Source organism: Centropristis striata, chromosome 16 (genome assembly GCF_030273125.1).
Source record: "Centropristis striata isolate RG_2023a ecotype Rhode Island chromosome 16, C.striata_1.0, whole genome shotgun sequence".
Taxonomy (NCBI): domain Eukaryota; kingdom Metazoa; phylum Chordata; class Actinopteri; order Perciformes; family Serranidae; genus Centropristis; species Centropristis striata.
Genome location: NC_081532.1, coordinates 26520930 through 26537680, shown reverse-complemented (window position 1 = coordinate 26537680; position 16751 = coordinate 26520930). Strand labels below are relative to the sequence as shown.

The following is a 16751-nucleotide window of genomic DNA, read 5'->3' as shown; positions in this document are numbered from 1 at the left end:
AGTTTGAGGCCCCTGATGTAGATGAATGAAAACCTGGACTGTATAATAATTAAGGATGCTCTGCTGCTCTGTTTGTCAGGGTCACCCAGTGAACCCCAGAGACTATTGTGGCTGGACTCCTCTTCATGAGGCCTGCAACCACGGTCACTATGGTAACTGAGTCATGATTAATTGTATTTCGCCTGGTTTAATAGAGGTTTTTTTAATGAAAATAAAATAAAAAGCCAACTCTTTCTCATGCAGATATAGCAGCCGTGTTGCTGGAGCATGGTGCTAATGTTAATGATCCCGGTGGTCCCTTATGTGAGGGAGTGACTCCTCTGCACGACGCCCTCGCTTGTGGAAATTTAAAAGTGGCAAGACTGTTAGTGGAACGAGGGGCTTCTGTGTCCCTACGCAACTCCAAGGTATGTGGCATTTTAGCCTTTTAGCAGCAGATTCTGTCATAGAATATGACATGCAAGAAAACCATTTGCTCCTCATTATGTCTTACTTAGTTTAAAAAAAACAAAAGAAAAACGTGGTGATGCCCAAAGTCTAAAAGACATTTATTTCTTTGGTATTGTAGAGAATTATGTCTTAAGTTCATATATATATATATATATATATATATATATATATATATGTTTGTCTTTCACAATGAAACAATTTATTCAAACTTCCATCTAATCCCATAAGAGCTTAAATGTAATTTATCCAATGGTTTGAATTTCTCTATTATTTCTTTCCAGTCATGGATGCCTGAACATATTTGAGTAATAATGGAGTCGTTCCTGCCTTTGGCCATTAAACTTTTTAATCCCTCCCTCAGAGTGTCAGACACCAGCAGCCATGACCACATAATTCATAACTTTATAACTTAATTAATAATAATTACGGTATCTGTACAATATGGACTTTCTATAATAATCATGTGCAATAATTATATTTGTCACACATACATATGTGTACATATTCCTCTTTACTTCAATGATGATGTAAATGATGTCCATATATTTTTTACTTAAGGCTTGCATTTGTAATTTATATTGTTGTATATTTGGTATAGCATGCTTTTTTATAATTTATTTATTTATAGAAATACTTTCTATTATATTCTTATATAGCAGCAACTGTAACAAGCAAATTCCATTCAGGGACAAATTAAGATAAAAATTTCTGATTCTGACAAATCTTAAAAATTTGAAGTGTTTCTAATAGTATTTGACGAATAAAACTAGTACAATTTCTACAGCAAAAATAAGAGGCTTTTTGAAACTTCAATTGCTGTAATTAGTTGTTTTTTTTACCAACTTGGACCAATTTTCCTTAAAACACTAGGTAATTGGGACCGTTGTTAACCCGTTTAGGCCTCAAACACCTGAAAAAAAAACGCCTGTAAAACCTCTGGGCGAGTTTAAAATAACCACCTAAAGAACAATAATTGGAGATTTTTAAACGTTTACTCCTCCGGCATAATTTCACCTAGAGACTCCATTTAAACTTCAAACAGTAGACACAAGTCTTGTGTATCGGTGTATTAATCCACGTTTCGATAGGTCATACAGTTTTTTATCAATCCCTGTTCAATGACCATGATCATTTTTGGAGAAATTCTGAGATTATAATGGGTGTGTATTGCACGGAATGTTCGTGTCGGAGTGTGTGATGTCATCGCTCAGAGTGTAGAGGGAGAGGTAAAACTGTCAAAAAATAAATTTTAAAACCGCGCTCCAGGCCGCAAATTCCACTCTACAGAAATAATTTTTACATAGAAACGTAGGAAAATTTGTCTTCTCACTCACAATCCTCTGGTAAAGCTGTCAGAGTTATAGTTTGGGCGTAAGACGCAGTGATGATCCACCAACACGCACCAACAGCCTCATTGGCTCCCATATTAAAAACGCAGAAGATTTCTGAGCTGTCTGAGATTTAACAGTTTTTTTAGATCGCTCTAACAAAGCTATTTTTTAATTTTTCTTCACAAAAAACATTTGTAGACGTTCAGGAAGAACTCAGGACGCTCAAAGTGAAGTCGGATCAATGATAGGTATTATGGTTTTGCCAAAAATGCTTTCTGTTCGAGGCCAGAAATTCCAGTCCAACTCTGGACCTCTGTCCACCGGCTGCTGTCACAGGTGTCAGTTATTTCTGTTGATTGCTTTGATCTGATTGCCTTTGATGTGATTACAGTTACAGATACACACACACACACATGCGCGTAAGCGCTCACACTCCTCACACATGCATACACATGCTTCAAACGCGCGCGCGGGGTGATTTCAATTACACAGACAAACACAAACACACACACAGGTAACTTTATGCGATTTTCGCTACACACACACACACACACACACACATTTTGAGGTTAAAGGGCATAGTTTGAAATCTCTGAAGAGTCTCATCATAGTGTACACACACCGGCAGTAGCCCCCGTGGCCCTTTCAAAATTTCCCCAGAGGAAATTTTCTAGTTATTATTATTATACTCGAGTAAAGAGTACTTTTTTTTGTATTTGGCAACTGTTGAGATTTGCACTTCACACTACATTTTAGATTTTTATTTATTTATACAGGCAAAAAAAATCATATTTTCTATATCTTTTTAAGTATTTCGTAATATTGTGAAGAATAATCGTTATCGCAAAAATAGCCTGAAATATCGTGATATTATTTTAGGGCCATATCTGTGTGCATGTGTGGTTGTGGGAGTGGGTGCACATGTGTGAGTAAGTAAGTGTATATGTGGTGAATATGGAATACCTTGTCTACCTGCACTCTTCAATTAATTTGTAATTGATTTTTGTTTGTTTTTCTGTGTTTTTTTTCTGTAACATAACTGTAATTATGTATATTGTGAAGCACATTGAGTCTGCCTTGTGCATGAAATGCGCTCTATAAATAAAGTTGAATTGAATATCGCCCAGCCCTATGTGTCTCATGCTTCCACCATCCTGTCTCAGGGCGACAGCGCCATGGACACGCTGCGTCAGTGGCAGAGGACCTACAGCAGAGAGCTGGACCAGGAGACCAAGCAGGAGTGCATGGCTACAGAGAGACTACTGAGGAGGGCTCTTGCAGGAGGAGGTGAGGCCTTTACATCATCACAGCGGTTTAGCCTCGGATGGCCTTTTAAACACCCTCTCAGACACTGTTTTTTCCCCACTTATCTCTGTCTAACACAGTGCCTGCTGCTCCGGCCCCGGCCAAGCCTTTCGACGCCCTGCAGGACAGCCAGCTGTTTGATGCCGAGCACTCTGAGCCGCTGGAGACCTCCGGAGGGGCCTATTCCTCCAGCCAGGACTGGCCCCGACCCAGCAGGACTCCAGAGGTGAAGGAGGTACCTGGCAGCCCTAAAAGGAGGCAGAGCAACGGCTCCACACAGCGGCACAGATCCAGAGGGACGGAGGCTTCTGTTCTGTACGGGGTAATGCCTCAATGCTTCTTTATGTGTCCATAAAAATGCTTGATGCTACATCATTTCTTCTTACAGGGTTCGTACGGGTGCTTGAAATCCTTGAAAACGCTTTGTAGAACCTGATAATGTAATAAATTCCCGATAATGTAATAACCCCGATAATGTAATAAAAATCTGCACTTTAGTCCATTAAAAAATTTAATAAAACCTGATAATGTAATAACTTCCCGATAATGTAATAAAGTGCATTTCCCAATAATGTAATAAAGTATAAAACCAAGCACCTTTAGACTTCAAGAAGCTGTTGAATGCATTCGGTTGTCATGGATACCTTGTTTGTGAAAAACGGATGAACGGGTCAAAAGTTAATAAACATTCAACTTTGACCTGTTGGTGGCGCTAGAGCTCTTGAGCTAGAGTTCCTACACAGTATCACCACTTGAACCCAAGTAATGGGTGGTCTGCTGTTAAATTATTACAATATTGGGGAATTATTACATTATCAGGACTTGCAAAATGAAGGCTAACCTGATAATGTAATAATCCCATTAATGTTATACTTTATTACATTTTTGGTGAAAAAAGTGTATTACATTATTGGGAAATGCACTTTATTACATTATCGGGAAGTTATTACATTATCAGGTTTTATTACATTTTTAATGGACTCAAGTGCAGATTTTTATTACATTATCGGGGTTATTACATTATCGAGAATTTATTGCATTATCAGGTTCTACATGCTTGAATATTTGTTGTATTTTCAAGGTTTAAAAAGTGCTTGGATTTTGGATAAAGTGCTCGTAAATGCTTGAAATTCTTACTATACTTATTTCTCTTGAAATCTGACTATATCCATCTATAGACTGTAGATAATCACATGTTCAATGTTAAAAATAATATCTGAAATGAAGACCGTTCCTCCTTAAAGTGTAATACCATCATTGTTGGTATGGTTAAGTGAAATCTCCCCCTTTTAGTATGTAAGTACTCATCTAAAACATGCAATTTACAACAGGTGTAAGATACTGGAAAAGCTTGAAAATTTACCTTGAAAGTGCTTGAAAAATGCTTGAATTGGACCACTGCTAAAGTGTACGAACCCTGTTCTTAGAAATGTTTTGGGTTCATTGACAGTGTACAAACACAGAGTATCAGCAGGTCTTAGAAAGTCATAAAAAATGATTTTGTTCCCTCAAAAACATTTATAAATTGTAAAAAAGAAACTGTAAAAGACGTGAGACTTTATACAATATAAACTAGGAGTTGAGACAGTGGACTGTGCTGCAGGAGGCACTTTAATCCTGGAGTAAACAAGTGTTCATTTTCGTAATTAATTAATCATTTTTAATTGGTTAATACATCTATCATTTTTTATGCTGCTTATCCTGATTTAGATTATAATTAGAATTGTGATTATATTCTGGGTAGGGCTGGGCGATATCTGTTGTCTGAATGATACAAAAATATCTATCATATGAATTATTTTATAATCGTTTCTGTCAAAATGTTGTAAAAGCAGCAACTTAATTACTTTACAGCAATATTGACATCATTTGGATTAAACCTTTTTATTTTGATCTTTGTACATAGGAGCTGTTTGCCTAATGTAAAATATACATAAATAAGTTTTGCAATCTGGTTATTGCATATAGACTATTTTCTTCACTGAATTACCAGGAAAAAAAATGCAATATTGTGATTTATATCGTTATTGAGATATGATACTATACTATAGTATATAGTATAGTATATATATATATATATATATATATCCTATATCAGGATAGAACATTTTGAACATCACCCAGCTCTACTGCTGTGATGTGCTGAAAACAAAACCCAAAATACAAACAAAAGACACAGGTTTCTATGGAAAAGTACCATTTTTTAAAACCATTTATACACACACAAAAAGAAAAAATAATTAATAACAAAACTAAAAAACATTAAAAAATCGTAATAGTTTTCATTGTAGAAAGAAAATTCACATTTTAAAAATGGTCTAGAAACATAAATGTCACACTGTGAAAGCTCCTATGATTGCACTTTCTCAGCTTGTCTACATATATGTAAATAATGTTATTACTGTAAATAAAACGTGTATTTTCAATAGGGCCAGGACTTGATTTAAAAAATTAATCTAATTAATTAGAGGCTTTGTAATTAATTAATCAAAATTAATCACATTTTAATCGCATATAAATATTTGACCTGAGAACAGTGAGAAGTAATTTTTTTCACATGGATTTTTAGTATACCATCGAATAATGACTGAATACATAAGCTTAAGCAACAAAAATATTGTTTATTTTTGTTCAAGTCCAACAGACCAGTGCAATTTTTGCCATCAAGTGTAGCAATAGCATATTTAGAAATATAGTACATTTCATAAATTCAGGTAGCCTATAGGTAGGTAGACCTTCTGTAAACTATAATACTTTGGTTTTTTAAGTAAAACACAATCCACGCTAGCTAGCACACTAGCCGCTAGCTGCTATATGTTTAGCATTGAGGTGATATTTGAGGCTGGATGTGCTGTGTTGATATGTGAATTCCTTGTTGCATAGCAACACAACCACGCTCTTATCGACGCTTCCATCCGTTGGTTTTTAGTAACTAAATGTCCCATCATCCACGGGGCCAACCAAAGCGTCTCATCAGCTTCTTCCTTCATGTTCACTGTGGTTTGTTGTTGTCTGAACTCATCAACGCTAGTTGGTGCTCCAGTATAATCGGTCCTCCTGAAACTCATCCAGTGAGAAACGTTCCACGGTGCAAAAATAAGTGTGATTAAAATGCGTAAATTTTTTTAACGCGTTAATTTTTGTGTAATTAATTCATCTTTATTAACGCGTTAAAGTCCCGGCCCTAATTTTCAATAAATAGATGGAGTCCAGAGGGTTAAAACAGAATGCATCAAATTAAGAGTGTTTTTACAAAAACAAAAGTTAAAAAAAGATGAGCAATTTATCACGTTCTGTTTTATTTACATTTGTGACTGGACTCAGGGTTGAAACTTGGTTGCCTCTGCAGGAAAAAAATCCACTCTATGATTTGTATGTATCTGTATTTCTCAGAAGAACAGCAGCTCCTCCGATGACAGCGACTCCGACAGCCCCATCAGTCCCCTCCGGCCCGTCCGCTCCAGACACAGTTTCCCAGCAGCCTCCAGCCAAAGGGAAGTACCCCCAACAAACAAGCAGGCCAACCCCGTCCTCAGCTCCAGTCGGGAAAGTGTCAGGGAGGCTCCCGCGCCGTCTGGCTCGGCACGAGACGAGTACCACAGCGCCATCCGAGCGCTGGGCAGCGCCAAAACTCTCCTCCAGGGTCTGTCACAGCCTCGCTTCTCCAGCACGCCAGCTGTTTCCGCCAGCAACAGATCGGCCCTGGTTCCTGAGGAGGAGTATCTGGCTGATGAGTGGCTGGAGGACGATTTGGGGGAAATCCAGCCGAAAAAGAAGAGGAGGCTTCGAGTGGAACAGAACGGGATGAGAGGGGAGGACGCGGCCTCAAGAAGTCAAAACAGGAACTCAAACTCTGACACCAGCAGAGGTAATGATTCCTACTGTTTCCTCTCATTTTAAGATAAGATAAGATCGAACTTTATTCATCCCGAAGGAAAATCTGGTTCCAGATTGCTAAAATTTACAAAAACAATTACAAAAACAACCACATTATGGGATAATATAATATACTTTTAGTTGTTAAAAGTGTAATACCATTGCTGGTGGTATGGTTAAGTGAAATTACCCCCTTTAGTATCGAAGTAGTCATCTAAAACATGCCATTTACAATCGTTGAAAGGTCCTGGAAAAGCTTGAAAATGGACTTTGAAAGTGCTTGAATTTGACCACTGAAAAAGTGTACGAACCCTGAGATATATTGAGGCTGTGATCTGTTGTTTGTATGTATGTGTGTTGGAATGTATTGTGTTTTTATGTTTTTTTATACATCTAGACTGCAACCAAAATACCCAAGTTGGGACAAATAAACTATACTAGACTTGACTTGATATGGCAGGATGTGATATACAAATATATTGCACATGATAATGAACATAATATAGTCCGTCGTTTTGAAAACTGTATTGCACATGATGTTAATATTAGTGAATATTAGTCTTTTTATCTTATTTTACACTTCTCTGCTTACTGTATTGTCATGATGCTTGTGTTTCCAGGTTCTGCAGTTCCTTCGTCCTCCAGCAGGGGTCTCTCTCAGAAAAAGAACAGCTCTCAGAGGCCTCACCAGGTCAAAATGACTCAGATGCCAGGATTAGTCCGACTGGGCAGACGAGAGGTCAACAGGTCAAACAGCCCCACAGTTACAGACGATGACGACATGAGACCTGAGACACCTCCACCCCCACAAATACACACACAGGTTAGAAAAACACAACATATCCTGCCCTTTATTCTGACTGAGTCAAATCTAGAAAAGTGCACAGTATAATCTGCCTTGAACAAAGGCAAATGTACCTTTTGAAGTGACTCATTTCAACTTCAAAAGAGTCAAAGTTCAGAAAGATTTCACATTATCTATTCATTCAGAACAACGGTGACTGCAGCTAGACAATTATTAATGCTCCAGCATCACTAGGGGCCATAAGTAGAACATCGTTTGTCAGGAATCTGTCTGTTTTCTTGATTAACTTTAGACAGTGATGAATGTGCTGCTGATCTAATAGGTGGTGCTGTTTTAAGACGCTGCTGCAGGTTGAATACCAGCAGCGTCGCCTTGGAGCTTCCAAATAGTCTTTATTGTCATTATATCGTTCACTATATCAGCTATTCTCAACCTTGGGGTCGGGACCCCATTTGGGGGCGCGAGATGATTTCTGGGGGTCGCGAAATCATTTTGGAAGTCAGCTCTGTCTCCACTGTGTTAAAGTGTTCATGTGTTAATGTGTTTTAGTCTTTTTGGTCACTTAATGTCTTTTTTTTGGGTCATTTTGTGTGTTTTTTGGTCATTTTTTGTCTTTTTTTGTGTCTTTTTTTTTGATCATTTTGTGGTCAATTTGTGTCTTTTTTGGTCATTTTGTGTCTTTTTTGATCATTTTGTGGTCAATTTGTGTCTTTTTTGGTCATTTTGTTTCCTTTTTTTGGTCATTTTGTGTCTTTTTTTAGTCATTTTGTGTCTTTTTTTAGTCATTTTGTGTTTTTGCACAGTCTTACTTTCAGCATTTCCAAATCTGTCTCCTGATCCAGTTTCAGGCTTTGCTGGAGTTTTGCTTGAAAAGAAATCTGTTTTGTTTATGTTTTTTTGTCGTTGTTTTCATTTTAGCCTCCAAATGTGGCTGCTCCCATGCCTTCATCACTGCCTCCACCCATCAGAATGAGAGTCAGAGTTCAGGAAGATGTTTTCCTCATCCCAGTTCCACAAAGGTTAGTTTAAATGGAATTTTTTTATACGAACGCATAACTTCCAAAATGTTGGAAGACTCAAGCTCAGTCTTTGTTTTGAAACTTTTCAGTTTCTTCTTCTTTCTCTGTCTGTCTCAGTTTCAGACAAACAAGACTCTGGATTTTTTATTCCAACATAGGGCTGGCCGATATATCGATATAAAAAATAGGAATAGGAAAAAAAATTGAACTATATAGATATATGTGATATGGTCTAATTCCATATCACATTTAAAAATAAATCGATATTGTTCAATTTTTTTTCCTTCTTTATATATTAATGCTGCCCTTACTAAGGTTTTTCATATTTAGTAGTCAAGTCAAGTCAAGTCAAAGTTTATTTATAGAGCACATTTAAACACAACCTCAGTTGACCAAAGTGCTGTACAGTTATTAAAATAGAATAAATCATACACAAATAGGTATAAATAAAAACAATGAAAACAATAAAATACTAAAAACAGTAAAACAATAAAATAAAATAGTAATAAAAACTCAATCCAAAACAGAGTTAGAGATAAAAAAAATTTAATTTTAATTTAAATAGTAATTTTGTAATGTTCGTTATTCTTTTGTCATATAAGTATATTTATTTCAGAAAAAGATTGGCCTATTTTATTTCAAATGCTTTTTTTAATCAAGATATTTTTTATTTAAATGTGCACTTTATGGAGCTTTGATTTAAGAAAAAATAAATAAAATAAAAAAAGGTACTTCTGCAATAAAAAATATCTGGATATATATCGTATATCGATATTCAGCCTAAATATATCGGTATCGATATGACTTTTGGTCCATATCGCCCAGCCCTATTCCAACAACAGTAGTAACCACAACTGTGGAGATATCACTAAATTGTCTGTGCACTGTTTGTTTTTTCAGCATATTTATATCAATGTTCGCTAACATCAGATCTGACAAAAATGCTACCCGCCGTGGCACATCTCATTTAGCTAAAAGAGCTAGAGATGTGACAGCAGCCTCCACTTCTATGTGAAAAAACACATTAAATAGGCTGCTTTGCCTGGCAAAAAGCACATGGCCACTGCTTTAATAGTGCTAACTTTGAGTTTAAAAAACTAGAAAATGTGTGTCGAATAACGATGATTCAGTTGATTTCAGCTCTTTAGTGTTTGTTTGCCCATAGAAACCAACAAAAAGTTCCCACAGATTCTTGTGGTACACTTTTAAATGTCTACATTATGTATATATGGCAATAAAAGAGATCTGTTTCTGTTGAAATGCTAAAAGCCTTTTTGCAGTTGCTGTAATTTGCTCTTTTTATACTCTGTTGGTCATTTTGAAGTTGAAATACAGCTTGCATACTGTCATTGTTTGACTTTTAAATCATCATCAAGAGCTTTTAAGCTTTTTCTTGTGCAAATTGACCAACAGGAGGGGTTTTTTCAGGCTGTTTTGTATAAAAGCTTCAAAATTCAGTGTTTACCTGCCCACTAGAAATAAGCAGCTGTCTACTGAATGTTACTGTAAAGGTTTTCAAAGCTTCATAGATTGGAAGCCCAAGAGAAAACACGACCAAGAAAATAGACTGGTGTCAATGCAAGCTTTTTATTTAGGTCACAGGTAAAGTTATACAGCGCTGGTCTCAGACTGACACAGCTCTCACAGGACCCCAGTCAGAATGAGCCCCAATTTCTGTAATAATTCACATTTTCCATTTTTTGGACAGGCCTTAGCATTGTCTTCAAATCAAATCAAATCAAATCAACTTTATTTATAGAGCCCTTTAAGACAGCGTTAGCTGATACAAAGTGCTGTGCATGGCAGGACAGACCAACAATAAAAACAGAACAAGCAAAAACAACTTAAACAAAGCGAGTCTCATGCTGGGTAAAAACCCAATAAATAAAAGTGGGTTTTAAAATGAATCTCAATTTTAAAATTAGTCTTAATTTTAAAATTAATCTTAATTTAAAAAAAACACAAAGAACAAATAAAAATAGTACAAAGGCTCATGTTGAGTTAAAAGCCAGTGAATAAAAATGGGTTTTAACTCTAAGAACCTTGCTGTTTTATATCCATGTGGTCCTGCCGCTGTGTTCCAGTGAGGCGGACTCGTGCACCGTGTCGTGGCTGTGTGAGCAGGCCGCTCAGCGTTACTACCACAAGTGTGGCCTCCTGCCTCGCCTCTCGCTGCAAAAGGAAGGTGCTCTGCTCTCCCCGCAGGACCTGCTGCTGGCTGTCCTGCACACCAACGAAGAGGTGAGTACTGGAAAAGTATCCATCTAGAGCAGGAGTAGGAGCCAACACAGTGCCGGCGGGAACCATGTTGCCCGCAGCGACCATGTAAGTCGCCTGCAGGTCATGTTCTAAAAATAGCACCATTTACAATCGTAGAATATATATAAATAATGGACGTAGTGACCGTGACGTCACCCATTGGTTTGTGGCCCGTATCTCAACGTGGAGCAGTGAGGAAACACTGGAGGCAGGTTAGAAATTAATTAGATAAAATAAATAAAAAATAAAGTAAGATAAAAATAAAATAAAAGTAAATAATAACAATAAAAAGTTTTTTTTAAAACCTAGATAAAAAAGACAAAACAATAAATACATAATTAAGAAGGAGGGCATGATAAAACATATATATATATATATATATATATATATATATATAAATAGACTAATAATTAGTAGCAAATAAATAAATAAAGGAGAAGATGTTTGAGTGTGAAATGTGTGAATGTCACAGTGTGAAAATGATCACTGTGGGTTTTTGTTTTTTACTTTTGGTTTTATGAAAGACCACTCCCAGAAGACCTGAGGGTCCTCCAGGGTTCAGAGGATGAAAGTAAACCAGATAAAAAGGATGGACTAAGACCATTAAGAGATTTATAAACCAGTGAAAAAATTACTCTGCACCCTTTAAGTAGCTCTCACTTTCAGAAAGGTTGGTGACCCCTGATTTAGAGGAAAACTTAGCCTCACTTTTCTATATTTAAACCTCTGAAGTCCAGGAGATTTTGTTTCAAATTTGTCAACTTCCTATGCATTCATTTCTGTCTCTGTTTAGCATCTTTCAGTCTGTCCTTAAATTACATGCATGGCTCCTTTTTCTCCACACAAACTTGGCTATCAGTCAGATTTTTCATTTTATTTTAATTAACAAAGTATAAAGCTGCCAGGAACCCAAAATACAAACAACAGACACAGGTGTCTATGGAAATGTACCATTTTTTTTAACCATTTATACACACAAAAACAGCAGAAAAAATAATAAATAATAAAACTACAAAACAGTCTATTTGCATGTAAATTAAAAATAGTAATAGTTTTCATTGTAGAAAGAAAATTCCCATTGTAAAAATGGTCTAGAAACATAAATGGCACACTGTGAAAGCTCCTATGATTGCACTTTCAACTGGCTTTCTCAGCTTGTCTACATATTATATATAAATAAAGTTATTACTGTAAATAAAACATGTGTATGTGTTGTAGGTTCTGGCTGAAGTTTGCTCCTGGGATCTCCCTCCTCTCCCTGAGCGCTACAAGAAGGCCTGTAACAGCCTGGCAGTGGGTGAGCCACACACACACACACACGCACACGCACACGCACACACACATTTAACCCATAAGAACCCATGGTGACACCCATGTAACAAACACTTTAAATCTTCTATAATCTCCCATATTCAGCTTAATGCTTCACCTTTCTCCAAAATATGGCGGTGACTGGAAACAGAAATGTGGAAAAGTAGCTAATTTCAGCAAGCTTATTTTTTGTTACCAGGCTAAGTTTCAACCCATTTAACAATTCTAATCCGTTAATAGTTTGTCCTGTATTGCATTTAACTTGTTCTGACCAGATTTCCTGAACAAATTAAGGTCACAATTTTGATATATGTTATGGAGATGCAAACACAAAGGCAAATGGTTATTTGTTTTAATTTATTATTGATTCATTATTATTTTGTTACTTAAAAAAGTACAAATATGAAAATTAATTTATTGTTAAACAGCACTATTGATGTCACAATTTTGATAGCATGTCTCTGTCTCCCTACAGACGAGAACAAGCGTGTCACCCAGCTGTGTGAGGTGCAGGATGGGAGCCCGTCTGTGTCGGTGTGCGGCCTCAGCTTGCCTCCCTCCTCCCTCAACCCGCTCCTGAGGGCCCTCAAACTGCAGGCCAGCCTCACCGAGCTGCGGATTTCTGGCAACCGTCTGCACGACAACCTTCTCCCCGAGCTGGTCGCCGCAACAATAACCATGCCCCGGCTGCGTCTGCTGGACATCTCTGCCAATGGCATTACAGGGGAAGGGCTGGAGAAGGCAGTGAACGCTTTAAAGGGACACAGTCATCCTGCGTTTCCGGTAAAGAGTCTCCTTTTATTTCACTTAATGTCTGCACTGTTTCACCTGTCCCCGGCATAATTTCACCTAGAGACTCCATTTAAACTTTAAACAGTAGACACAAGTCTTGTGTATTGGTGTATTAATCCACGTTTCAATAGGTCATATAGTTTTTTATCAATCCCTGTTCAATGACCATGATCATTTTTGGAGAAATTCTGAGATTATAATGGGTGTGTATTGCACGGAATGTTCGTGTCGCAGTGTGTGACATCTTCGCCAGAGTGTAGAGGGAGAGAAAAAATTGTCAAAAAATACATTTGAAAACTGCGCTCCAGGCCGCAAATTCCACTCTACAAAAATAATTTATACATAGAAACGTAGGAAAATTAGTCTTCTCCCTCATAATCCTCTGGTAAAGCTGTCAGAGTTATAGTTTGGGCGTAGGACGCACAGATGATCCACCAACACGCACCAACAGCCTCATTGGCTCCCATATTAAAAATGCAGGAAGATTTCTGTAAAAGGGAGATGGAACAGTTTTTTAGATCGCTCTAACAAAGCTATTTTTTCATTTTTCTGAAAGAAACAAACATACAGTGGGGAGAACAAGTATTTGATACACTGCAAATTTTTCAGGTTTTCCCACTTGCAAAGCATGTAGAAAGTAATTTCTATCATAGGTACTCTTCAACTGTGAGTGATGGAATCTAAAACAAAAATCCAGAAAATCACATTGTATGATTTTTAAATAATTAATTTCCATTTTATTGCATGAAATAAGTATTTGATACATCAGAAAAACAGAACTTAATATTTGGTACAGAAACCTTTGTTTGCAATTACAGAGATCAGACGTTTGCTGTAGTTCTTGACCAGGTTTGCACACACTGCAGCTGGGATTTTGTATTGGATTCAGGTCTGGAGACTGGCTAGGCTACTCCAGGACCTTGAGATGTTTCCTATGGAGCCACTCCTTAGTTGCCCTGGCTGTGTGTTTTGGGTCGTTGTCATGCTGGAAGACCCAGCCACGACCCATCTTCAATGCTCTTACTGAGGGAAGGAGGTTGTTGGCCAAGATCTCACGATACATGGCCCCATCCATCCTTCCCTCAATACGGTGCAGTCGTCCTGTCCCCTTTGCAGAAAAGCATCCCCAAAGAATGATGTTTCCGCCGCCATGCTTCACGGTTGGGATGGTGTTCTTGGGGTTGTACTCATCATTCTTCTTCCTCCAAACACGACGAGTGGAGTTTAAACCAAAAAGTTCTATTTTTGTCTCATCAGACCACATGACCTTCTCCCATTCCTCCTCTGGATCATCCAGATGGTCATTTGCAAACTTCAGACGGGCCTTGACATGCGTTGGCTTGAGCAAGGGCACCTGCATGCACTGCAGGATTTTAATCCTTGACGGCGTAGTGTGTTACTGATGGTTTTCTTTGACACTGTGGTCCCAGCTCTATTCAGGTCATTGACCTGACTGTTATTTCCTTCCTGCAGACTGCGATTAAAGTGAAATGCAGCTTGCTACCAAGAAGTCACACTTGGTTGCTCGCTACAATCACAGCTCCTCCCTGTGTTGAACTGCAAAACTAAAGTGTCAGAAAACTGGCATGCACATGCATGCACATTTTCCATCACATCAGAGAATAAGAGGTCTCCAGTTGATTTATAAATTAAATCTAATGGAGATTTCTCTCATGCACCGTGCTGCTTTGTGTTTGTTCTCCTCTCACAGTGCCTGGAGGAGCTCGACCTCAGTATGAACCAGCTGGGCGACGGTGTGTCCGAGTCCCTGTCCCGTCTGCTGTCCTGCTGCCCTCTGTTAACCAAGCTGTCTCTGCACGCCTGTGGCCTCACCGCCCGCTTCCTGCAGCAGCATCGGCTGCTTCTGGCCAACGCTCTGACAGGTGACTCTCTAACAGGCACAGGGTGCTGTCAGTGGAGAGAAACAGGCAGGAGAGCCGGCACGGCACCTGAGAAATGAACTGCTGTGGACAGGGCCAGCAGCAAAATGTATTTTAGCCACCTGAAAAAAATCAATATCAGTTTTAAGTGTACGCTATATTTAAAATACTCAGGCCTCTTTAGCCCTATTAAAGTTTACGCAGGAGGAATTACAGTTCTATGCTTTCGTAAAAGCCACCGGACTCCTTTGACAAAAGCTTGAGGTAAAAAAAAAAAAAAAAAACTCTCAACATGAGTGTCCTCTGTTAATCAAATCCTTGTTGTTGTTTTTTTTTATGTTAAAATAGCAGAAGAGCCTTGTTTTTTTTAATCAGCAGTGGAGACAAATGAGACAAAAAATGATTTGGGGGTTAAAATGAGTGTTGAGATAAATAATTTAATGTAATTTGATTTTCCAGGATCGGGCCACTTGAAATCTGTCTGTCTATCCCACAATGCACTGGGCTCCACTGGCTTTGAGCTGGTGTTGAAGACCCTGCCCCTCCACTGTCTCACACACCTGGACCTGTCTGCCGTCCGCAGGGGCCCGGCTGATTCCCCGGCGCTGGAACACCTCGCCAAAGTCCTGTCTCAGGTACACCTAAACATAAATCATGTTCTGTATTCTGCAAACTGTTGAAACTGCAAATATCATTAACGTGTGGATTTATTGAGAAAGCATTTGTCTTTTCCCGTAGGACGAGTGTTCACTGACCCACCTGAGTCTGGCAGCAAACGAGTTGACAGACAGCAGTGTAGCCACCTTGGCCAGGTGTGTGTGTGTGTGTGTGTGTGTGTGTGTGTGTGTGTGTGTGTGTGTGTGTGTGTGTGTGTGTGTTTGTGTTTGTGTTTGTGTGTGTGTGTGTGTAACCTTTACATGCTGCCGCTTAGTCAACTTATAAAGAAGAACTCAATCGCCTACCACAGTTACGCTGACAACACTCAAATTTATCTCCCACTAATGCCTAATGACTATACCCCTGTTGAAACTCCCTGTCATTGTATTGATGAAATAGATAAATGGATGTCCCAGAACTTTCTACAGCTCAACAAAAACAAAACTGAGGTTGTAGTTTTTGGAAAGAAGGAGGAAATGCAAAAGATTTCTGCCTTGCTTAAAGGAAAGGCTTAATAGCAAAAGATGTGGTAAAAAAAAACCTGGGTGTTCGATCTAAATTTGAGCAGTCACATTTAATCAGTCACAAAATCAGCATACTTCCATCAAAAATATTAACAAACTTAGTGGATATATGTCCATACATGCTTTTATCACTTTATAGGATTGATTATTGCAATGTGCTTTTCACAGGACCTCCCAAAAAAAGTTTGAAACCACTTCGAATGATCCAGAACAGTGCAGCCAGGGTCCTCACTAAAACAAAAAGGAGAGATCACATCACCCCGATCTTCAAGTCCCTGCACTGGCTCCCAGTTAGCTACAGAATTGATTTTAAACCTCACCTTACATTGAGTTCAGCTTCATAGAAGCAATGGACAATGGGGGGGTCGCCAAAAGTTTTGTGTTTTTTGTTCTCTTATTTACTTTTAATTTGCTTGAAAGTTTGCTTTTGGTGTTTCATGTATATATGTATTTAAAATTGTGTGTGTGTGTGTGTGTGTGTGTGTGTGTGTGTGTGTGTGTGTGTGTGTGTGTGTGTGTGTGTGTGTGTGTGTGTGTGTTGC

General features: G+C 38.2%; 1 protein-coding gene across 1 annotated transcript in view; it reads left to right on the top strand.

Annotated features, from left to right (window-relative positions):
- tonsl (tonsoku-like, DNA repair protein) overlaps positions 1 to 16751 on the top strand; it is a 32559-nt gene that overhangs the window by 12512 nt on the left and 3296 nt on the right. Inside the window, exons 14-26 of the mRNA XM_059354064.1 lie at positions 80 to 152; positions 244 to 407; positions 2945 to 3068; positions 3167 to 3408; positions 6480 to 6954; positions 7583 to 7785; positions 8686 to 8786; positions 10871 to 11027; positions 12264 to 12342; positions 12832 to 13139; positions 14860 to 15031; positions 15488 to 15663; positions 15767 to 15840. Of these exons, the coding sequence (XP_059210047.1) occupies positions 80 to 152; positions 244 to 407; positions 2945 to 3068; positions 3167 to 3408; positions 6480 to 6954; positions 7583 to 7785; positions 8686 to 8786; positions 10871 to 11027; positions 12264 to 12342; positions 12832 to 13139; positions 14860 to 15031; positions 15488 to 15663; positions 15767 to 15840 (2348 nt within the window). The remainder of the gene's footprint in view (positions 1 to 79; positions 153 to 243; positions 408 to 2944; positions 3069 to 3166; positions 3409 to 6479; positions 6955 to 7582; positions 7786 to 8685; positions 8787 to 10870; positions 11028 to 12263; positions 12343 to 12831; positions 13140 to 14859; positions 15032 to 15487; positions 15664 to 15766; positions 15841 to 16751) is intronic.